Here is a 24,889-nt window from a genome sequence, read left to right as displayed (position 1 = left end):
AGTGAAGGAATTGGTTGTAGGATGGAGTGTGAATGTTAAATGGGGCAATGGTATGCGGTCGGGTTGGAGGGTGAGGGTCCTGCGATGATGGGTGAAGGGACGGTTAGGTTTGTTGGAGGGGACACAAAATGAAATGCGGATCTTTGAGGTGGGAAGGATGAGGGTGGGAATTTCCACGGTGAATGGAGTGGGCTCTTTGGGGAGGGAGGGGACATGGAGAGTGATGGGCCGAAGGGCAATGCTGCGAACCTACCCAGTGCCTCAAAGTCCCAATATCAAAATGCTGGTTGGGTGTTGGGTTATTGGGTGGGCATATCTGCAGGTCAGTTCAACTGGACAACTGAAGGGTAACCCCAGAATGTAGTCCTGACAATACAAAGGTGTTTGGTTTCAAGAAGATGTGAAGGGCAAAGGGCCAGCTTGTGTGGGAGGCTGCTCATTCGTGGCTCGCAAGGACCCTGGCAAAAATTGACACCTCCCTGCGCATGCATGATTCCGGGGGACAGAAACCCAGCCTGGGTTGTTCCCTTGAATATAGGGCGTGCGCACAGGCTTTAAAACAATAGATGCAACGAACACACAAGACCTCCTTAAAGTATAAGTGTACATATATTAACAACTGTGCATCAGCAATGAACAATGAGGGTGCACCCGTGCCACCATCATGATATCAGAGCTTCTTAATTTTTTGTTACTTGCCACTGTACCTAGGTGCTTACCCAACATGCGCAGCAGGAGTAGAGGCAGCCTGCTGACTGCTATGCCCTGTTGTCTTTGATGACTTTGATGGGCATCCTCTGGACCCTTGAGGCCTGGAGGGCCCTGTCTTACTTTGGGTCTCCTGCTCTGGGGCAGGTGCACCCTCTGCAGTCTCATAGGCCAGAGCTCATGGGGTCACAGACAAAAGGGATTTGGAAGGCCTGGATGCCCTCAGAAAGTCCTGAGTGCAGGTCACAGGGGTGTCGGCCTGATGCTTCTCATCCCTTTGGGTGCCAAAGGATTCCACCCTGACTCCTTGAGGAGAAGGGGCTCCTAGAGGGAGGTGGAGATGCCCTATCCCCTCTCATGTAGCCACTGCAACACTTCTGTGGGAAACACTTCTACAGGCTGCTCAAATACCATAGGCATCACCCAAATCTGTGACCCAGCTATATCATTACCTAAAGTAAATTGAACCCCTGCCATGGACAATTTTTCCACTACTCCAACAATCACTATACCTGTTTTCCACTTACTCTTTAAATTTATCTTCCACATGTGAATAGGTTTAGCATCTCCATGAACCCCACTTATTATCACCTGTTCCTGCAATACTCCCTCTGAACAACAAATAACACTATCCCACAACAGGATTGACTATCCCCTGTGTCTCACCTACTCCACCCTGTACACATGGAAAGACTTTCCCTTCACACACAAAATCTTTAAACATTTCTGCAACCTGCTCCTCAGAACTCCCTTGGGTAAATTGTGAACACATTCCCATTTTATTACCTATCACTGATTCTCCCTGTTTTACCTGTACACAAACCACTGTTTTTTCCTGTGTCTGAACCCAAAATGGAATTTTGGCCTGCATTGTTATGGGGTTGGAGTTTAAAAATAGGGAAGTCTTGTTACAACTGTACAGGGTGTTGGTGAGGCCACACCTAGAGTACTGTGTACAGTTTTGGTCCCCGTATTTAAGAAAGGATATACTGGCATTGGAGGCTGTTCAAAGGAGATTCATTAGGCTGATTCCTGGGATGAAGGGGTTGACTTATCAAGAACGGGTTACGCCTTTATTCATTAGAGTTTTGAAGAATGAGGGGTGATCTTATTGAAATGTACAAGATCCTGAGGGGGTTTGACAGAGTAGATGTTGAGAAGATGTTCCCATTGGTTGGGGAATCTCGAACTGGGGGACATAGTTACAGAATAAGGGAGCATTCATTTAAAACTGAGATGTGAAGGAATTTCTTCTCTCGGAGGGTAGTGAATGTCTGTAATTCTCTACCCCAGAGAGTTGTAGATGCTAGAACACTGAAAGTACTTAAGGAGGAGGCATATAGATTTTTGAAATATCGGGGAGTTGAGGGCTATGAAGAGCTGGCACGAAAGGGGAGTTGAGGCCCGGGGCAGATCAGCCATGATCTTATTGAATGGCGGGGCAGACTTGAGGGGCCGAATGGCCTACTCCTGCTCCTATTTCTTATGTTCTTATGAACCTCAGAACCCACAGTACTTTTACTTCCAGAACTTTTATGCACCCCAATAATCCCAACAGATTTTCCCTGTAATTTCCAACACACTGACTTCATGTGTCCAATTTTATTACAATGAAATCACCTCAATTTTCGTGTCACTTCTACCCTCAGCACCTTCCTTTTTAGTCTGAGAAAAAACTTCCTGGGAATTTCCACCTACTCCTCTTCCCTGACTACCCACCTTCCTTTCACCTTCCAACTTTCTATGCTTCTCTGCTCTAAAAGGCTGACAAAAAAAAAAGGTTTAGCTCTATGAACTAACTCATAATCATCAGCTATCTCCGCTGCTTGTCTTACCGTTTTAACCCTCTGTTCCTCCACATGAGCTCTAACTACTGAATGAATTGAATCTTTAAATTCTTCCAAAAAATTACTTTAAGAGCTGCATGTGTAATCTCTATCTTTAGTGCCCTATCCACCAGTCAAAATTACTTTGTTTCACTCGCTCAAACTCAATATAAGTTTTCCCAGGCTGTTTTCTCATATTCCTAAATTTGTGCATGTATGCTTCAGGAACCATCTCATATACACTCAAAATAGCCTTTTTTACCAGATCATAGTTCACCGATATTTCTTCTGACAGTGAAGCATAAACCCCGTGCTCTACCCACCAACTTGGATTGTAACAACAATGTCTAGCTTTCCGGTGGCCATTTCATCTGTTTAGCTAACTTCTCAAATGGAATAAATAATGTTTTAACATCTCGGCCAGGATTTTCCCCTCAGCGATTTGGGGGCGGGGCCCGCTTGCCCAGGGGAAAATGACGCGGGAGGAATCCCCGACGTCATCCCGGTCCCTTTAAATTTTTAGGAAGGCGGGCGGACAGCTAAATCAGCTGTCTGCCCGCTGACCTGTCAATGGCCAATTGAGGCCATTGACAGACTAATTAAAGTAATTAAAGACCTGCCTGTCCAAGCTTAAGGCTGGCGGGCAGGCCAGGAGTCCCAGCGGGCTCCAGATTATTCATGAAACTTCATCCACTGGCGGGATAAATTTTCATGTCCGTTTTGTAAAAAAGTAATAAAGTTTGGTTTTGTATCAACATGTCCCATCTCGTGTGACATTGTCACATGAGGGGGACATGTTAATAATTTTAATGTTTCTATTTTTACACTTAATTTACCTGTCACGAATCTGCTGCCTCAGGGAGAATTGTGCTCTTCCGCACACATGCGCGATAGAGCACACTTTGACAGATGGGGAATCCCTCCCTCCCCCCCCCGAACAGGAAGAGCATAGCGCTTCCTGTTGGGCAGGCCGCTGGGCAGAACTTAATTGGCCCTCCCACTTAAAATGGCGGCGGGCCCCGTTTCAGTGGCGGGGGTCGGCTGGCCACCCGCCGCCGAGTCGGTGGGGCCCACACACCATCCGAGGGCAAAATTCTGCCCCTCTTCCCTCAAACTTTGGAAGAGCTTGTACAAATTAAAACATTTCCCCACTAGGTTTCAGATTAAAGGTTTTCTCATCATCAGAACTTTCCTCAGCATCTGATGTCTTCTTTTTAAAATCCAGCTTTTTAAACTTGTACTCTCTGTCTCTTCCCTTCATTCCCTCTTCTATTGCTAACATTTCCCCTTGGAGATCAAGTTTTTGCATTTCCATTTCTTTTTGAAATAATCTCTCTTTTTCCCTTTCTTTTTCTGCTGCCTCTACTTCCAGTTTTTTCATTTCCAATTCTTTTTCCTTTTCGTTTGCCTCCAATTCAAGTTTTCTCAGCTCCTTTGTTTGCTCAAATTCAAGCCTCTTCATTTCTAATTGAAGTCTCACTACCTCTAACTGTGACTCACAAGTGTCAGGTATCACTTGCAACTTTAAACGCTGTGCTATCACTTTGACTATGTCTGCTTTCTTTGCCCCTATAGGTAACCTCAACTGCAACTTACCCGCTAATCCTGTTAATTTACCCTCAGATACTTTCTGTAACCCAATCAGTTATATCTTCCACTTCCAAAAAAGTATTAGCCACGGATACAGCCATTTTTGCATTCTCACCACTTTAAAAAAAAACCCACACCAACTTCTGAATTCAAAGTACTTCTCGTACTCGTAACCTTAAGATTCACCAACTCCAAATCAATCAAGGAATTTCAAATATATCTTGGACGAGCTCCCAATTTTGTTATGGCACAGCGGATGGTAAATGCCGATCTGCTCAAATCCCAGAGGGTAACTTGAAACAGCTGCCACAACCATTTGCAATTTGTAATTTATTTCAAAATGCATGCCTTGAATTAATTAGTAATGAGCACACCACGACTTAGAGGATTTTACAAAACTAAATTAAACATTTATTAATAGAGGAAAAAATTTTAAGCACATACATAAGTCTATAAATGACCACTATAATAACCCCTAAATCTCAGAATTAATCTAGCTCCCAGATACACCTCCATTAAGGCAACAGTAAAAACAAATAAATTTCAACAGACCCTGGCAAAGTACACAATACCCTTGACAGTGATATTCACAATGAGTTTTCTTAGCTTTGGTTCCTGTAGACAGCAGTTTGATGCATGGAGGCTTTTCACACTTGTTATATCTTAGAATACCTTGCACACAACCTCATCTCCTTTATACAGGTTTCTCTCTTTTTAATCTAAATTCCATTGTCCCAATATGTCTTTGCAACTTTGCTTTTTCCATAAAATAAAACTTTCATAGTACTCATATTATCAGTAATCTTTAGGAAAAATAAACACACTGTTCGGCTTAGCTTCTGTTGGCAAGGTGTAACACCCTACCATCTCTTTGAAATTCACGACTCTGGTTTATCTAAAAATGCAAATGCTCCTCACACTTCACATTCTAAAACTTCAGCCATGTTTATGTGTTTAGCATTTCAAACCTAGCTTCCCTTTTGATAACTCAAAAGCACCAGACTAGCTGTCTGCAATTCAATTAAAACCCACACACACAACCTCACGGAGAAACTAATCCAAACCCCACTATTAACCTACCTTTCATAATATTATTGTGATTTATTGTAAAATTATTATAATTTCATGGCAGATTGGGCATGCCCTCTCCTGTCCTTCTCTCATGCCTGTTGTGCATTAACTTGTCCTGTGCAAGGAGAAAAGATGCTTTGAGAGCAATTCCCGCAGGTGGCATTTGCATGCTGCCAATCTTCACCACTAATGCACTGAAAATTGTGTGCCATGTGAAAGATGCAATGCAGCTAATCCACAAGGGTCCTTCTGCAACACCCTGTCGGTGTGACAGGGTCAGGGACCTGCAGTCTCTTCTCTACCTGAAGGCAAGATGGACTGCAGTGGGGCGATGAGGCATCACCGCAGCATGCTGAGACTCACTTTTATGCATGGGCAATGCAGATGGTGGCCTTGCCATGAGGCCCATCTTAGTTCCCATTCAGTGAGATGAGTATGAGCAGTAGTGGGTTCACTTACCCTGGCGGCGTGGATGAGGTCACTCATCCTTTTCCTGCACTGCAGGGTGGGGAGAGGAGTTGGCACTCGCCACACTGGTGACTGTCTACCATGCAGGGGTAGTGAGATGGGTGGGCCTCCTCCTCCTATCTCTTGGGTAAAGGACGTCCCTCCTTTCCTCCACTGCATTCAGCAGCACTTCCGGCGATGCATTGCTGAATCTGGGGGCCGGTGCTTCTTGGGTTCTGCGTATCACGTTCTGGTCCGTTGTAAACAGCTGCATAACAATAACTGGCTGCCTTTTAAATTTGGTGCCCGGATATGACAGCAGGGCGCGCGACATCCTGCCCGCCCCACTGTGAGAAACATCGGGAAACCCCTGGCTGCATAATTAATTAACCCAGCATCACGCAATTCGGTGCGATTTCCCACTGGACTCCAATGCGGACAACACTGTCGCTTTCTGCCCCCGCTATGGAACTTAGGCCTGGATCGGATGATTCTGTCCAAAGTGTTTCCTCTAGAGAAAAAAGAAATGCTTTGTTTGCATTTAGGCGTGACAAAAAATGGAGTTTAAAGAAGGTTATATTTGTTAAATTCAATAAGCACTCTTGATGTCTACAGGAAGGAAGCTTTTTTGTTCTTTCATGGTTTGTGGGCATTGCTGGCCTGTTGCCCATTCCTAATTTCCCTTGAACCAAGTGGCTTGCTAGGTCGTTGTAGAGAGCAGTTAAGTGTCAGTGTTAATCACATTACTGCAGGTCTGGAGTCACATTTAGGCCAGACAGGTAAGGATGGCAGATTTCCTTCCCTAAAGGGCATTAGTGAACCAGATACAACAATTGACAATGGTTTGATGGTCACCATTACTCAAACTAGCTTTACAATTCCAGATTATTACTTGAATTCAAATTCCACCAGCTACCATGGTGGAATATGAACCCTTGCCCATACAGCATTAGCCTGGGCTAATGGATGACTAGTCTAGTGACAATACCACTACACCACCATCTCCCCTTGAACTGTGTTCTGTCAATAAGCTTCAATTTCATTCAAGATGCAGGAGATGTGTAGGGCAAAGTTACCATGGTTTAAAAAGCATTAATAAATATCCTGTAGTTGTGAAATGTATCTGATGTAATAACTCACATAAAGCATTCTGCAGCTCTTTGAGTATCTTTACTTTCTTTTCCTTGCAGCATCTTGCAAACAGCTGGACAATTTCTTGTGTGGCAGTGGGTTCTGTATCCGAAGGAAGCTGCTGTGCAACGGTTACAATGATTGCGATGACTGGAGCGATGAAGCAGACTGCAGTATGTCATTGAGTTTGATTTTTGTAGTGACTGCAGTGATTGCGCTTTCGAAAGGTCACCCAGAAGTCAAGTATTGTAATGGGTTAAGCGCCTGTGTATATAAAACCTAGCTACATTTCCAATGATGGCTTTTATAATAATGGGCTAAAATATATCTTGCACCTGATTTTGAGCACTCCTTTTTGCTTTTGGATAACACCCATATGGTGTCCATATCAGATCATTTGCCAGCTTAGCGGCCCCAATTTTACGTTGATCGTTGTCAGGGAAACTGCCTCTCATGAAAAACAAATATTATGTTAAATGATCAGAATGTCAACAGCTGTTTTATATTGATAATGTTTTAATCAGGATACCAGAGCCACCAGCATCCGTGAGTTAGCTCCCAGCACTTACACTTTCTAAACCCAGCTTCACGTTCTGACGGCAGACAAATTGATCAGTGAGAACCTGCCACACTTGCCCCCAGATTAAGGAAATTGGATTGGATGGTGTAAATTCTAGGAATTGTTTCATGTGATACCCAACTTATGGACCCTGATATTTTTTAAAAATTTATTCACAGGATGTGGGCTTCGCTGGCTGGGCCAGCATTTGTTGCCCCTCCCTAGTTGCTCTTGAGAAGGCGGTGGTGACAACTGAGTGGCTTGCTAGGCCATTTTTAAGAGTCAACCACACCCGCTGTGGGTCTGGAGTCACACATAGGCCAGACCAGGTAAGGATGGCAGATTTCCTTCCCTAAAGGGCATTAGTGAACCAGATGGGTTTTTACAACAATTGACAATGGTTGACATGGTCATCATTTTAATTCCAGATTTTTATTGAATTCAAATTTCACCATCATGGTGGGATTCGAACCCAGGTCCCTAGAACATAACCCTGGGTCTCTGGATTACTAGTCCAGTGACAATATCACTATGCCATCACCTCCCCTCTAACCTGATGTTTACAGGAGTGACATGTCCAGGGCAGTAGGCAAAGGGGCAGAGTTTTGGTCAGTGTGGGTTTCCCCAAACGCTATGGAGTGAAAACTCCACAGAGTGCATGTTGTTTTTAAACAGGTGTCTGCTTGGATTGACATTCTTGGCTCCCTGTTGGATAGAGAATGTTCCGGAAGAGGCCATAGCCCAGGAACAGTTAGGTTTTCTGTTGCTTGGGTAGATAAGTGAGTGTGTTAGGATGGGTACAGTGTGGCTTGGAGGGTCGAGGAGTAATCACAGTGTTTTGAAGAGAGATGGGAGCAGAGATGAAGAGATGGGGCGTCAGTGGTTGTGGGGATCTGATGCAGCGGCTATCAGAGGGAATCCAATCACACAGAGTTGAAACAGGTAAGCTCGGGGAGTTGAGGGGAAACACTCTCACTCTTCCTGCCCCACAAGCAGAACTGGAAGAACACTTACTTTTTTGATGCCAGCTGTCTTTGGCTCCCTTTAACTTCCAGGTTTCCTGAGGGTTGGAAAACCAGGGAGACCATCATTACAGTTGGAAGAGAGAGAAATTCTGAGGCATGTAGCCTCATTAAAATATTCAAATGAGTGACCCACTCTGTCCAACCTCTGTTAAAGTCAGAAGTGAGTGTGTTCAAGGCAAGTTGGGTTTGGAGTTGAGATTTTTCCTATTTTATCAGCCTAACCAACCTAAACCCATTAGTTTTGAGGAGTTAAAATTCCCCCCACCCCGCCACCCATAGAACCTGAAATACAACAGCATCAAGAGGAGTCAGAGGGCATGGCTGAGGTACTGAATGAATACTTTGTATCTGTCTTTCCCAAGGACAAGAATGCTGCCGGAGTCATCATGAAAGAGGAAGTAGTTGAGACACTGGATGAGCTAAAAATTGATAAAGAGGAGGAATTAGAAAGGCTGGCTGTATTAAATTTGATAAATCACCAGGACTAGGTGGGATGTATCCGAAGGTGCTGATGGGAGAGTGGAAATTGCTGAGGCACTGGCGATAATCTTCCAATGACAGTGGTGTCAGAAGACTGGAGAATTGCAAATGTGACACCCTTAAGGGTTTAAGGATATACCCAGCAGCTACAGGCCAGTCAGTTTAACCTCCGTGGTGGGAAAGCTTTTAGAAATGATAACCTGGGACAAAATGAACAGTCGCCAGGATTTTATAGCCCCGCCACTGCAGGTCTGCCCCTGGTGGATACAGCAAGTCATTTAAATCTCCATTCAGTTCAGCGGGACTGTAATATCCTGCCGGGGGGCAAGGGCTGTAAATTCCTGGCCAGTCACTTGGATAAGTGTAGATTAATTAAGGAAAGCCAACACGGACATGATGAAGGCATATCACGTTTACCCAACTTGATTTTGACTTTTGATGAGATAACAGAGGGTTGATGAGAATAATACGGTTGATGTAGTTTACATGGACTTCCAAAAAGCGTTTGGTAAAGTGTCACATGATCGGCTTGCCAGAAAAGTGGAAGCCCATGGAATAAAAGGGACAATTGTAGCTTGGTCTGAAGTTGGTCAAGTGACAGGAAACCGAGCACTTTTCAGATTGGAGGAAGGTATAGTGGGGTTCCCCAGGGGCCAATAACAGGACCACTGCTTTTCTTAATATATATTAATGACCTAGAATGGATGTACCATGCACAATTTTAAAATTTGTGGGTGACACAAATCTTGGAAATATTGTGAACTGTGAGGAGGTTCAAGAGAACATTTATAGGATGATGGAATGGGTGGACACACGGCAGATGAAATTTAATATAGAGAAGTTTGATTGATACATTTTGGTAGGAAGCATGAGGAGAGGCAACATAAACTAAAGGGTACAATTCGAAACAGGGTGCATGAAGAGAGAAATCAAATCATTGAAGGTGGCAGGGCAGTTTGAGAAAGTGGTTCAAAAGGGTGCTGGGCTTTATAAATAGAGGCATAGAGTACATAAAGCAAGGAAGTTACATTAAATGTTTTAAAACACAAGTTCAACCTCAACTTGAGTATTGTGTCCAATTCTGGTACCACACTTTAGGACGGATGTGAAGGCTTTAGAGAGGATGCAGGAAAGGTTAATGAGAATCGTTTCAGGGATAGCGAACATCAGTTACATGGATACATTGGAGAAACTGGGATTGTTCTCATTAGATTGAGGTGTTCAAAATCATGAAGGATCTAGACAGAGTGGTCGAGAGAAATTGTTTCAATTGGCAAAAAAGTTCCAAAGCAGAGGACGCCAATTTAAGGTGATTGGCAAAAGAACCAAAGGTTAGGGTTTGAAATACCTGAGAGGGTGGTGGAGGTAGGTTCAAATGTGGCTTTCAAAAGGGAAATGGAGTAACACTTGAAGAAACAAAAATGATCAGGGCAATGAGAAAAGGCAGGCTGTGGGACGAGCTAAATTGCTCTTGCAGAGAACCAGCACACCCTCATTGAGCCAAATGGGCTCCTTCTGTGCTGCAATCACTCTGTGGGGGGAATTGTCCCAGATTTGCACTAAGTGCGGTAGCGGGCAGAAAAAGGACATTTGACTCACCAGCTGCAATGGCGCCTTTTCATGCCGTATCATCCCAATCCCGCCTCATTAATCATGCATTCCCGGGAAACGTGCCGGGTCGCTGGCATGGCCTCTCGAAGGCCTCTCATTCGCCTGCCCCACCGTCGCATCTGGCCTTCAGTAAACCGGGCACCATATATAAAGGCCGCCCCTGTACAGAGCTAGCACTCTTCAAGGGATAGGAAGTTGCTGGGAACTGATGGTTGCCAAAGGGAGGAAATATCCTGCCCCCAGATTTAGCGACACCTCCCTCGAGTGTCTAGAGCACGTAGTTGAGGCCCGCCACGAAGTCCTCTAACCCCGTTCTGGGCAAAGGCCAGTAAGCAAGATCATCCTTGGCATAGGAGGTGGTGGCAGTGGTGGTCAGTGCCAACGCCCTGCAAAAGAGGACAGTCACCCAGTGCAGAAAGAGGAGGAATGGTCTTATCCGCTCTGCCAGGGTAAGTCACTCTTTTCATTACTCTCAACTCACACGCTCTGAAACCCATCACACATCCACAGGGATCTCACACCTCAATGGACAACACCACTAACTGTCACACACACCCTCACATCTCCATTAGGCTCAATTCCTCTGGAGCTCACGTCCTCATCCTGTCCACCACACAAACATTCCATGCAGTGTCATGTGTCCTGCTCACACTCTCTCCATCTGTTTTCATGCAGGGGAAGCCAGCTCACATCAGCAGGGAGAGGTCCCAGACTGGGGTGGAGTGGCCCACATTAGGCCCCTCACTCTCTTTGAGGAGCAGACATCATGCTAATTGGTGAGGACGTGGATCCTGCCTGCGGTGATGATGAGGTTGGCAGCGAACACCCTTGTGAGGATCCTGCACCACATCATTCCTCTCTTAATGCAACTGTGAGTGTTCCTCTCCAGGTTTTGACTCTGCTGCCATGCACTAGTTATCTCTACTTTGGTTCACAGGGAGCTCTGCCAAGTGACTGACACCCTCAGCCAGCCAGTCCCTCAATTCCATCCAGGTCCTCACCTCCAGCCAAGAGGACTCCTCCATTGAAGAGCTGGAAATAAGCAGCCTGGAAGACCCATCACAGCGCTTACCCACACCCTGCACCAGTGCAGAGATACACACCTAGGTGGGACCTAGACCTAGAGCAGGCTTGGATTCACAATTTGGTAGTCACTGCACGGACACGTGTCCACAGTAGGAGGAGGCAGGTTCAGCCAAGCTCCCTGGCACTTGGAGGACTGCTAGGGAACAGGCATCTGTGAGGTCCAAGACAGATGATGAGCCTCTGGATTCGGCCTTCCAACGCATTGTGGAGAGTCAGCAGAAGGTGGGGGAACATCATGCAGAGCTGTTGGAAGCCCTCAACAGAGTGGCATGTGAGTCAGAGGAGTGCATCCGTCTGCTTACTGATGGAGTGGTGCCCACATGTGCGGTTTTGGAGGTCTCCATGGGGAGGATGACGGATGCCATGGAGACCCTGGTCCAGCAAAACATGGAGATGCGCGTAGACCTGCACTCCATCGCGGGAGCCATGGGTGAGTTCCTGCAGTGGCAATGTGAGAGGGAAACAGGGCACCTCAACGTCCCTCCAGGTACTCCTTCCTCTTGAGTCAGGCCAGGGCTCTCGGGCACCCGAAGGGAGGAGGGTGGCAGCTGGACACTCCTGAGTCACCCACTCAGAAGCTTCCTCTTCCTTTGAGCCCCTTTGCCTGAGAGCCCCTCAACTTCGTCCTCTGTCACTGCAGAGGGAGCAGCTAGCCCACAGGAGGACAGCCAAAGCAAGCCAGAACCCTTAAGGCTTTCGCTCTCCAGAAGATGCATGCCAATGTCATCAGAGGCAACTGGGCCTACCATTGCACAGACTGTCTCCACCCTTGCTGCAGATGTCGGGGCAGCACCTAGAAGTATTAGGCCTAGAAAAGTTAGGAAATTCTAATCACAAGTGGTTGCATAGTTGAACACATTTTGTCACTTTATGACCTGAAAATATATTTACTTTCACTGAATAATGTGTAATGGTGTCTTCCAACTTCATTACAGGCTTCGCGAGCCCTCCCCCTGCATCCCCCCCATTAGCAGTTCAGCTGCACAAAGCTGGCCCATGAGTGATTCTGGAGGGAGAAGTGTGTGTGTGTGGCAGGGCCTTTCGGAGCCTCGTGCAAACTCTCTCCCACACATGCAGAGCCTTCCTCTATCACACTCATCTCAATGTACTGACCATTTTCAATACCACCTGCTGGCGTTCTCTATCAGTTGTCCATCTAAGCTGAGCTGCATCTCCGCCCACCCACTGATCACACGCCCATGCAGCACCTGTTCCCACCCAACATGAGGCTCTGCTCACTTTCAATTTTGCAAGATGGTTCTGGTAAAGTTTGTCTTCAGCTCCCCCATCCTTTCCCCTCCCCTAGTCACCCATTTCCTTTCCCCCATCACTGTTGACCCCCATGGCATTAACTTCCACCTCCTCACCGTCACCTCCCAGCCACAACCCTTTTCGTTCCAGGACATCTAGGTGAATGTGTAGGTTCTCTACCTTCCTGAGAATCCCACCTCCCATCCACATTGACCTCCCCAACCTCCTCCTTCCCACCCTCAGGTTACGTGTCTGTCTCCGAGTCCCCACCAACCACCCTCGCCGTAACTTCTACTGCTACCGTTGTACCCACACCCTCCCACTCTACTGCTTTACCCTGCCCTCTCTCATTCACACCATTCCCTCCTACCATGCTCACCCTCATTTCGCCCCACAGGAGGCAGTCATTGACTCCACAGACCCCTCCCTTGCACGTTCACCTGGACAATTCCACCCCCTTACTCCCTCCTCCACCCTTACTCCTTCCTCCATGCTTAATCCTTCCTTGACCCTTACTCCTCCCTCACCCTGGACTCCTTACCTCCTGGACTCCTCCCCCTCTCCAGACTCCTTCCTCCCCCACCGGACTCCTTCCTCCCCCTCCGGACTCCTTCCACCTGCTGGACTTCCTCCTCCCCCGGACTACTTTTTCCTTCTGGACTCCTTCCTCCACCTGAAGTCCTTCCACCCCTCTGAACTTCTCCCCCTGAACTCCTTCTCTGACTCTTCAATCCCCCTTGCACCATCCTCCCCAGTTGCCCTATTCTCCCCCATTAACCCTCCTCTCCCCTTGCACACCCCTCCCAAACTCAACCCTGCCACCATTGTACCCCCCCTCCCGACCTCACCCTCCTACACCATCATTCCCCCCTCCCGACCTCACCCCGCCCCCGACCAGACACCATCATTCCTCCTCCCAACCTCACACCCCGCCAACACCGTTGTTCCCCTCCTCCCGGCCTTACCCCCGTGACACCATCCCCCGAAGCCTTTTATCCCCCCTCCAAAACTTACCCCACCTTCCTCTCCCGGTCAAACCTACAACTTCCTCTCCACCCCCACGATGACTGTGGCCAAGACACTGAAGTCCTGAAGCAAACCCCAGACATCAATGGTGACTTTCCACCTTCCCTGAGCTGTTTCGTGGTGGAGCCATGTCCGTCAGAATCCACCAGCATGTGATGCACGTGTTCCCCCAGGGTCCGGTAGCTGTAGGGCTCCAGCGTCTCCTGCTCCTCGGACGTCAACGATGTGAGCAAGGCCCTAATGGTAAGTCCCGACTTCTGCCGTCAGACTTGTCAAGACATGTTCTGCACCGGCGTGTTTACCCACCGATGTGGGCATTAAATTTGACATGGAGGGATGATTCTGGTAAGCAGGGCTTATAATAATATGCAGATGTATTAAAATGACGTTCCTGCCTTGCGGTAGCGGGAAAGGTGAACCGCCATTGATGGGTGGAGTGGACGATGGTAAACTGGTTTCACGATGGTGAGAAACCAATTTTTGGCTTTCCCACCATATTGTCTGCTCATGCCCGCCATGACGCCCGATGCCAATGGGCATGGAAAATTCTGCACTATGGTTCTATGATAGGGAAGTGCCTATTGTTTGTGGTTAATGAGAAATCTGGAGCTCGTGGTTGTTCTGTCCTGTCTGATAGCAACTATTTGGGGATTTGTGTGTGGTGTGGCAACCTATAAAGAAAAATATTACGGGTGGAATCGTCCCAGATTTGTACTAAGTGCAGTAGCAGGCGGGTAAAATGGTGTTTTACCCATCAGCGGAGCAGCTGCCTGTCGTCTCTGCTGGCACCTTTCAGGGCGCTTCGGATGAGGCCGGCAGCTCCTCTGCCCCTCTGCAGTGACTGCGGCAACCAATGAGGCAGTGACGACTGGGAAGGTGCCAGTTGCGGAGCTGGCCGCTCCCTCCCAGGCAGGGCCAGCACAGGCTGCACGGGCCAGAGGGCGTCCGCCAAGGTCATCGAGGCCAACAGGACAGCACAATGAACAGGCTGTCTCAAATGCCAATGCCAGCGAGGGGGCACCACAAAGACATAGTGCCTACAAACGTAAAATTAAGGCACTTTAGGCACACCCCGGGTTCAGCACTGGTGGCTTTTTGATGGCCCCCCTATGAGTTCCTTCTGATTGTGTTTGCAGTGTGGCACCATTTTATTTGTGTTATGTTAAGAGATTTTTGTGAAAGCTTTAAATTAAAATCATCCAACATGGATGGGGTGCCTTTTCTCTTGGGCAGGTGGATGGAATCCTGAGATGTTATGAGTGATTTGACATTTATTGACTGGGCCCATCATCATTGCTCCTATCCTGACAGATTTTGCACTAATGTCTCCAGTATGGAGGCTGCAGCCCAGGCTTGGGTTGGAGGTCCATATGTGCTGTGCTAGTTGAAGGTTCCTTGGATTAGAGCGTCCCGGGTGTCCCTGCCTCCCTGGAGTGTGCCCGGGTCAGCGTCTGCCCCATCAGCATTTCCCTGTGCGTGCTCATCCTCGGACTCACTGCTGGACTCATCGTGTTCAGCCGCAGCCACTCTGTCTACATCTTCTTCGTCTACAGTGTCCCCCCTTCGTAGCGCAAGATTGTGGAGAGCGCAGCATGCAACCACTATCAGCGACAGTCGATTTGGGGGGTACTGGAGTGCGCTCCCCGAGCGGTCCAGGCATCGGAAGCGCATCTTGAGAAGACCGATGGTTCTCTCCACCACAGCCCTTGTGGAGGCATGGCTCCTATTGTACCGCTGCTCAGCTTCTGTTCTTGGATGGCAGAGAGGTGTCATGAACCACCTTCTGAGGGGATAGTCCTTGTTACCCAGCAGCCATCCATCCAGCCGGGGTGGAGCACTGAAGAGCCCTGGCACCTGGGAGTATCTGAGGATGTAGGCGTCGTGGGAGTTGCCTGGTTACCTTGCACAGACTTGTAGAATCAGCATCCTGTGATCACACACTATCTACACGTTCATGGAGTGGAAGCCTTTCCTGTTGACAAAGGCACCGGGCTCACCTGCTGGTGCCTTGATGGCCACATGTGTGCGTCCATTGCACCCTGGACACGGAGGAAGCCAGCAATGGCCATGAAGCCTCTGGCTCGCTCTGTCTGGCTGGCTTTGCCCCAGCGATAATGGATGAAGGTCAATGCACGCCTGAACAGAGCGTCCATAACCTGCTTGACACAAATGTGGACGGCTGATTAGGAGACACCAGAAAGATCACCCACCGACCCCCTGGAAAGAACCGGAGGCATAGAAATTGAGGGCAGCTGTGACCTTTAGAACCACTGGCATGGGGTGTCCATGCACACACTTAGCTGAGATCTCAGGCCCAATCATCTGACATATAGTGTTGACTGTCTCCCTTGACAGATGGAGCCTCCTTCGGCACTGCGCCTCAGTCATATTGAGGTTGCTGCTTCGCCGCCTGTATACCCTGGCTGCAGGATAGTGGCGTCTTCTGCGGCCCCTTCCACCTTGGACTACCTCTTGGCCCTGCACCCCTTGCGCCTGTGCCTCTCCTCCCAAAGGTGGCTTCCCTGGAGGCTGAATGTGCACTCCTTGCCCCCTCCCCCTTCTAGCCCTCCTTTCCTCCTCAGAGGAGGTGCCTACAGTGGAGAGATCACCTGCCATTCCCAGACTCAGGGAGGCTTCCTGAAACCTACACGCCCCAAAACAAATCCTCACTGCAAAGTGCTGACCTGAAGGTTATGAGTCCAGTCCAAGCAGTTGGTATGCGCTTTGAACTTTTCCTGCTCCCACAGGCAAGTTTCAGTAACTTTTGTACAATAACTTTTAAATTTGTAGAATCGCGACCCCACTGAGCCCTCTTCTCCCGCTGGATGAGGCTTATAGAAATTTCTGCTACCCACCTGCCCGTTGTACCCATGCGACAAGCCGAAGATCGCATGGGTGCTGCAAAATCCCTGTCAATTGGAGCCTCAAGGGCCTTAAGTGGCCCGTTAATTAATGGCGGGCGGGCAACGGAGATCATCACGCACCCACCCACTGAAACATCGCGATGGTGCATGGTGATGTAGGGACGCCCCTCCGATGTCACCGCGCATCATTTTACGTGTCGGCGTGCGGGTCTTGCCCCCGCACGCCAACGGGAAAATTCTGCCCAATATATTTTTGATGATGCCTTGTATTAGAAATTTTAAAAAAAAGCTCTCTGATCTGAGATTCATGAAATATTTCATGATACCAGTCATACTGGATGAACCATAAAATAGCCTCAAAGCTGTCAACATTGCTTTGTTATGATCAAACAAAATCTAATTTTGGATTGAGCTAGTACATCTGCCTTAGGAGTGGTATATTAAGTAGCTACCGATTTTGCTAAACATTTTAGATAAAAGCAGCCTGAATTTACATTGTGCCTTTGATGTAGAAAATATCCCAAGGTGCTTTATAGGGAAAGAAAAGAAATAGATAAAAGAAATAGGTGCTAAACCATCATGACAAATTTAGAGGGGCCACCAAGAGCTTTGTTTAAAAGAAGAGTTTAGAGAACTTTGTTAAAGCTGGAGAGAGAGGTGAAACAGTTTAGGAAAGGAATTCCAGATATATGCTCAAGGCAACTAAGGGAGCTGGGTGTGCAAAAGGCCAGTGTCAGAAGACTTGAAGCATGCAGGAGGATATAAGTTGAGAGGATATATGAGGACTTTAAATTTAATGCTTTGTGGTCAGCATCTTAATGTAAACAAGCAAGGACAAGATGATGGACAAACAGCACCTAGTGTGGAACAGGGTATGTGTGGTTAAGTTTGGGGACGAAGAGTTCAGAGATGACTGATACACTACAATAGGATTTTGGAAAGTATGAATCTGCAGGTAAAAGAAGCATGAATGAGGGCTTCACTGGGACAGGGAAGAGGTGGAGTTGGGCAATGTTGTGAGGTGGAAGTAAGTGATCTTGTGGATGTCAAGCTTATGAAACTTGAAACCCAGTTCAGGTTCAAACAGAATGCTAAGGTTTTACATGGTTTGGTTTGTTCTGTGAGAAAGGCTGGAGAAGGGCATGAAGATGGTTTTATCTTATTCAAAATCTAGATCAAAGAATTAAATATTGCTGAAATAGATAAAGTCAATTTTAAATATATTTATTTTAAGAAAATATTTACTAAATTCAAAAGTGTGAAAATTATGATCAAGACAGCGAGGATGAAATTCCTGGGTGAGTGGGAAAGCATACTGTGAAAGAATCCATGCGAAGAAATGTAGCTATATTTTTTTAAATCCTTCATGGGATGTGGGTGCTGCTAGCTAGGTCAGCATTTATTGCCCATCCCTAATTTCCCTTGATGTTGCCCAAGTTTCTGCACGATATAACAAGGCCGGTCTCATACCTGTCTTGTAGATTCTTCCTTTCAGTTTCAGCGATATTTTTCTATCACATAACACTCCACTGCACTTCTTCCAACTCTTCAAGAGCTAACCTGCTGCTTAATTTCCATTTCCATACTTCTATCTTCTGCCACCCAGGTACTTGAAACTACTCACTTTCTCCAAGTCCTCACCCATAATCTTTACACCTTCACTGTGACCCCTCCTACCTAGGCTCAAACTGACAGTCCATAAATTGGATTTTGGTCTCTGAACTTCATAACCCTGTATTCCAGTGCTTTTCTCCAGTTCCCCAGATATTCTGTCATGTCCGCATCAACCCCACCTAATAGCTCAATGTCATCTGCATACAACATTGACCATGGCACTTTCTATCTCACTTGCGCAGTTAGAACAGGAAAGTCAGGAAGAGGAAATGGCTCAGTGCCTATCCTTTGGCTTTGAAACTCTCACTCTCCCCCACACTGCTTCTTATTCTTGTCTGGCACTCTTTGTACATGTCCGGTTGCATGTAATTCACATGGAGTCCACGAATTCTAGCACGTCTCCACACTTCCTGCCTAGGCACCCGGTCATAAGCCTTCTCTAGATCAATGAATACAGCCTTCATCTTTTATACAGTCTTCATGTTGCATTGACCTTCCCGATATTTCTCCATCACCTGTCCCAAAATAAAAATAGCATCAGTAATGCTTCTTCCAGGCATGAATCTGAACTGCTTTTTATGGATTTCCAATATTTTTATCAGTCTCTATTGTATGATTCTCCCATATCTTGAAGATATGTAGTAGGAGTTTAATTCCTAGGTAGTTTTTGCAACCTTGAATGTCTCACTTTCTTTGAATATTGATAACAAAATGTTTTGTCTCCAAGCCCTTGGGATTTTCTCTCCTATCATAACACAATTGAGTAGCATGCTCAAGACCTGGGCCCCATACTCACCTGTGCAGGTCCATACTTCTGCTGGTATTTCATCCAGTCTTACTGCCTTGCCGTTTTTCATTCCTTTCAATGCTGCTCCGATTTCTTCCAGATTGATGTTGGTTGTTATTCCTTGATTTTCAGCTGCCTCTTCTATCTTTGTTCTGGGTTTTCTTCATTTCTAAGGCAGTTAAAATATTGGCCCCACCTCTCCTTGATTTTATCCTCTTTCATTAAGAGTACCCATCTGGTTCACTAATGTCCTTTAGGGAAGGAAATCTGCCGTCTTTACTTAGTTTGGCCTACTTGTGACTCTAGACCTGCAGCAATGTGGTTGACTCTTAAATACCCTCTGAGTGAGGGGAATTAGGGATGGGCAATAAATGCTGGCCTAGCCAGTAATGCCCACATCCCATGAATGAATAAAAAAAGCTCCACTTGCATGCTTGAGTGTATGTTTGTTTCCCACAATTTTGTTAACCTATCTCTAGAAGCTGCTATTCTGGAGAAATCTTTTTGTTCCCACTTTGGCCAGACTTTCATAGGTTTCTTCCATGGCCAGGGATCTTTCTCTAGCAATCGATTTCTTTGCATTCCTTTTTGCCTTTTTGTACTGTTCTTTATCGTCTTGAGCCTTGACTGATTCCACTTCTTTAACAGTTCCTTTTCTTTTACTCCACTTTCTGTGTTTTCATTCCACCACCAAGTTTCTTTTCCAGCCTTTATCCTCCCTGATGATCTTTCAAACGCTTCTTCACCAGTTTTCCTAATCAAGCCTGCCACATAGTTCCACCAGTCTTCCACGGTGTCTGTCATAACTTCTATTCCTCTTAGCTGTTTCTCCTTCTGCTCCCTGAATTCCCCATTCGGGGGGGGAGGTTGTGGCATATAGGAATTGTCACTGGGCTAGTATTTCAGAAACCCAGGGGATCTGGGTTCAAATCCCACCGTAGTAAATGGTGAAATTTGAATTCAATAAAAATCTGGAATTAAAATCTGGTGACGACTACAAAACCATTGCTGATTGTCATTAAAAACCCATCTGGTTCACTAATGTCCTTCAGGGAAGGAAATCTGCCACCCTTACCTGGTCTGGCCTCCATGTGACTCCAGACCCACAGAAATGTGGTTGACTCTTAAATGCCCTCTGAATGAGGGCAATTAGGGATGGACAATAAATGCTGGCCTAGCCCACAACCCATGAACAAATAAAAAAACCTTATTGTAGTAATTATGGTTTTATTTAGCGTTTAATGTACCTTTAAGAATAATAGTTATTAAGGAAGATCACATGATCTGTAGTAACCAATAGGAGAGTAGCACGGGCTACGTCAGCAGTCAGTGTAGAGATAGAGTTGGAGTTGAAAGCATTTGTGTAATTGCTGCTGAGTATATTGTAAATAAACTTAATGTTTCCATCCAAGAAGTGTCTGCTGATTAACTCTACCATCAATAATAGCAACTTGGCCACCCTTACAACGAACTGGCGATGAGGGTAAAACAGGATTGAACAAAAGAAATCAAGCTTGAAAAAAATCGGCATTGTACCCTGCCCAGTGATTGTAAGTAGCAAGCTCCATTAGAATTGAAGAAGTTATCCCTTCTCAGAATGCCACAGTTTGGGACAATTGATCCTTTTGAACCAGCCACAGACAATTGGTCCCAATACTTGGAATGCCTCACATTCTTTTTTCAAGCGAACAAGATTACGGGAGGAGAAGACGCGAGCGATCCTCTAGAGTACTTGTGGGAGAAAAACCTACCGTCTGATTCGAAGTTTGATGGCACCCAGTGCCCCAGATTCGAAAAATTTCGATGAACTGGTGGAGCTCGTGAAGGGTCATTTTCATCCAAAGCCCTCAGTTACGATGCAGAGATTCAAGTTTAATTTGTGAAATAGAGCCCCGGGTGACATAATTGCATGCTATGTGGCAAATTTGAAGCAGCTAACGGAACATTGTAAGTTCGGTACGACTGTAAATGACATGCTCAGAGATTGGTTAGTGTGTGATGTGAAAGAGAACACTTCAGAAAAGATTATTGTCTGAAGTGAATCTGGATTTCAAGAAGGCGCTAGAGATAGCGCTGGCCATGGAAAGCGCAGTAAGAGATTCAAAAGCAATACAGGGTGTGCAAAATGGCACCATCCTCCACATCAGGTGGGAAACCCCAGCCAAAACGGATGCAAAAATGCAAGACTCTGCCGAGAATTGGGAAACAGCCCCGCTCGCCAAAAAATAAAGAAAAATAACTTAGCAGCAAAATCGAAGAATAATTTTAATAGGAGTGGAAACAAGCAGTCTTTTAGTGATTGGCAGTTTAAAAAAATCGAATGCCACTATTGTCACAGAAATGGACATACAATGAGACAGTGCAAGGGAAGATTCAAGCAGGCTTGTAAACAAAAGAATCCCAATGAAATCTACAATGTAGAAGAGCCTGAAACAACAAATTCAGACATTTACTCATTGTTTAATCTGAAAGTTGGAAAGGCAGAACCAATATTTGTCACAGTGAAAGTAAATGGAAAACCTGTTAGAATGGAAGTGGATATGGGAGCTTCCATTAGAGTAATTGGGGAACATACCTTCAGACATCTGAATAATGGTGAAGATCAATTAAGTTTAGAAGAAACAGCTGCCAAACTCAATATATATATGGGTGAAGACATTCAAGTAAAAGGATGAGCAGAGTAACTGGCCATTATGAAAGCCAATCGGCAAAGCTACCAGTGTTGGTATTGAGAGGCAGAGGACCAAGCCTTCTGGGGCGAAATTGGCTGAGGGAAATCAACCTTGATTGGCCACTGAGATTCCAAAAGGAAGCTGGAAAAGTTCCTTTTTTGAAAAAAGGAATGTGTAAAGACTCAACAACCTGAAGAAATGCAGGCTGTCTTAAGACAAAACCCGGAAGAACAGCAGAAGAAACTTGAAGAGACCCTGCTTGATGACAGAGTTTGAGACGACGTGAGCAACCTTCGCAGGGAAAAATAAAACCTGTTGAAAGACCTTCACATGCTACAAGATGCCCTCAGGTCAAAGTTTGTACCTCTGGAAAAGTATGAAGAGAAACAGAAAGAATTCAGCACTTCTCGGAATAAATTGAAGAATCAGTTGGCAGAGAAGACATAACAATGTTCAATTTTCCAGGAGGCAGCAAACAACGATAAACAAGAGATGGAAAAGCTGAAGAATCAGCTAAATGAAGCCAAAGAGGCTTTGGAAACAAAAGTCGCAGAATTTTCCAGGAAGCAGACAGATAATGAAATTTTGGGAGACTCAGTCACTGAGCAGTACAGGAAGGACGTAATAGCTCTGGAGAGAGTGCAGAGGAGGTTTACAAGAATGTTGCCAGGGTTAGAAAAGTGTAGCTACGGAGAGATTGGATAGGTTGGGGTTATTTTCCTTAGAACATAGAAGGCTGAGAGGTGACTTGGTTGAGGTGTACAAAATTATGAGGGGAATAGAGTGGACAGGATAAAATTGTTTCCCTTGGTGGAGAATTCTAGAACCAGGGGACATAGATTCAAGATAAGTGGCAGAAGGTGTAAAGGGGACATGAGGAAGAGCTTTTTTACACAGAAGGTAGTGGGTATCTGGAATTCGCTGCCCAAGTTGGTGGTAGAGGCAGAAACTCTAAACTCTTTTAAAAAGTACCTGGATCTGCACCTTAAGTGCTGTAAGCTGCAGGGCTATGGGCCGGGTGCAGGAAGATGGGATTAGAAAGGGCATCTGGGTGTCCTTGGGCTGGCATGGACAAGATGGGCCGAATGGCCTTCTGTGCTGTAACTTTTCTATGGTTCTATGGTTCTAAGTTGAGCTTGCATCTGAGAGAAGTCTGGCCAACAATGAAGTCAAAAAGAAGGCCGAGAGTAAAGTCTGCACTAGAATGAAGGCGGCAAGTAGAAAGAAGATACAGGAATACTAATGGGGCTTTAATTCTGGCAGCACACGAATACACTTTCATACAAAGGCCTGGCAATCAAATCGCAAATGCTGACGCCCTTAGTCATTTGCCTTTACAAGAAAATGATGAGCACGTCCCAGTTCCACAGGAACTTGTCTTACTGTTAAATTTCTTAGATTCCTCGTTGGTATGTGCTTGACAGATTAGAGACTGGACAAGCCAGGACCCAATCCTATCTCACGTATGAGATCAAGTGCTACATGGTCACTGGAGCCCGTATCTGATTAAATGAAACCATACTTCAACAGAAGATGTGAAATAACCAGCCAGGATGGCATCTTACTGTGGGGAGCGCGAGTGATAGTTCCTCCCAAGGGAAGGGAGCCACATTTAATTAAACTACACAGTGTCCATCCAGGAATTTCCTAAATGAAGACCATATCACGCAGCTATCTATGGTGGCCTGGGATGAATGGCGAAATAGAGAGTTTAGTAAAGCACTGTGTGCAATGTCAGCAATTGCAAAATTTGTCAGTGACAGCTCCATTATACCCATGGGAGTGGCCAGATAAACCCTGGGTGCAGTTACACATTGACTACGTTGGACCTTTCCTGGGAACAATTGTCGATGCCCATTCAAAATGGTTGGACATATATGAGGTGAAGTCACCAACGTCGGCCATTACAATTGAGAAGCTGTGCCAGAGTTTTGCCATTCACGGACTACCAGAAGTAGTCGTTTCTGATAACGCACGGCATTTACAAGTGATGAGTTTCAACGGTTTATCAGCCTCAATGGTATCACTCATGCAAAAACTGCACCATACCACCCTTCCTCAAACGGACTGGCTGGAAGGGCAGATCAAATGTTCAAGACAGGCATGAAAACGCTAACTGGCGATTCCTTGTCAACTAAACTAGCACACTTTTTCATTACGGGACTACCCCTCACACAACAACAGGTGTCACACCTGCAGAGTTATTGTTGAACCATAGAACCATAGAACACTACAGCACAGAAAACAGGCCATTCGGCCCTTCTAGTCTATGCCGAAATATTATTCCGCTAGTCCCATTGACCTGCACCTAGTCCATAACCCTCCAGACCTCTCCCATCCATGTATCTATCTAATTTATTCTTAAAATTTAAGAGTGAGCCCGCATTTACCACGTCAGATGGTAGCTCGTTCCACACTCTCACCACTCTCTGAGTGAAGAAGTTCCCCCTAATATTCCCCCTAAACCTTTCCCCTTTCACCCTAAAGCCATGTCCTCTCGTGTTTATTTCTCCTAATCTAAGTGGAAAGAGCCTACTCGATTTACTCTGTCTATACTCCTCATAATTTTGTAAACTTCTATCATATCTCCCCTCATTCTTCTACGCTCCAGGGAATAAAGTCCTAACCTGTTTAATCTTTCCCTGTAACTCAACTCCTTAAGACCCAGCAACACCCTAGTAAATCTTCTCTGCACTCTCTCAATCTTACTGATACCCTTCCTGTAGTTAGGCAACCAGAACTGCACACAATACTCCAAAGTTGGCCTCACCAATGTCTTATACAACCTCACCATAACATCCCAACTCCTATACTCAATACTTTGATTTATGAAGGCCAGTATGCCAAAAGCTTTCTTTACAACCTTGTCTACCTGTGACGCCACTTTCAGGGAATTATGTATCTGAACTCCCAGATCTCTTTGTTCCTCCGCACTCCTCAGTGCCCTACCATTTACTGTGTATGTCCTACCTTGGTTTGACCTTCCAAAATGTAACACCTCACACTTTTCCGCATTAAATTCCATCTGCCATTTTTTGGCCCATTTTTCCAGTTGGTCCAGATCCCTCTGCAAGCTTTGAAAGCCTTCCTCGCTGTCCACAACGCCTCCAATCTTAGTGTCATCAGCAAACTTGCTGATCC

The 24,889-nt window shown here is 46.1% G+C and overlaps 1 protein-coding gene across 7 annotated transcripts in view; it reads left to right on the top strand.

Moving 5' to 3' along the window:
* Positions 1-24,889, top strand: part of corin (corin, serine peptidase) — a 304,894-nt gene that overhangs the window by 183,309 nt on the left and 96,696 nt on the right. For all 7 annotated transcript variants that reach the window (XM_078547397.1, XM_078547388.1, XM_078547378.1 and 4 more), the window contains exon 6: positions 6,833-6,946. In XM_078547397.1, coding sequence (XP_078403523.1) covers positions 6,833-6,946 — 114 coding nt within the window. The remainder of the gene's footprint in view (positions 1-6,832; positions 6,947-24,889) is intronic.

Source organism: Cetorhinus maximus, chromosome 1, assembly GCF_964194155.1.
Source record: "Cetorhinus maximus chromosome 1, sCetMax3.hap1.1, whole genome shotgun sequence".
NCBI classification, from domain to species: domain Eukaryota; kingdom Metazoa; phylum Chordata; class Chondrichthyes; order Lamniformes; family Cetorhinidae; genus Cetorhinus; species Cetorhinus maximus.
This window is presented reverse-complemented; position numbering and strand designations above follow the sequence as displayed.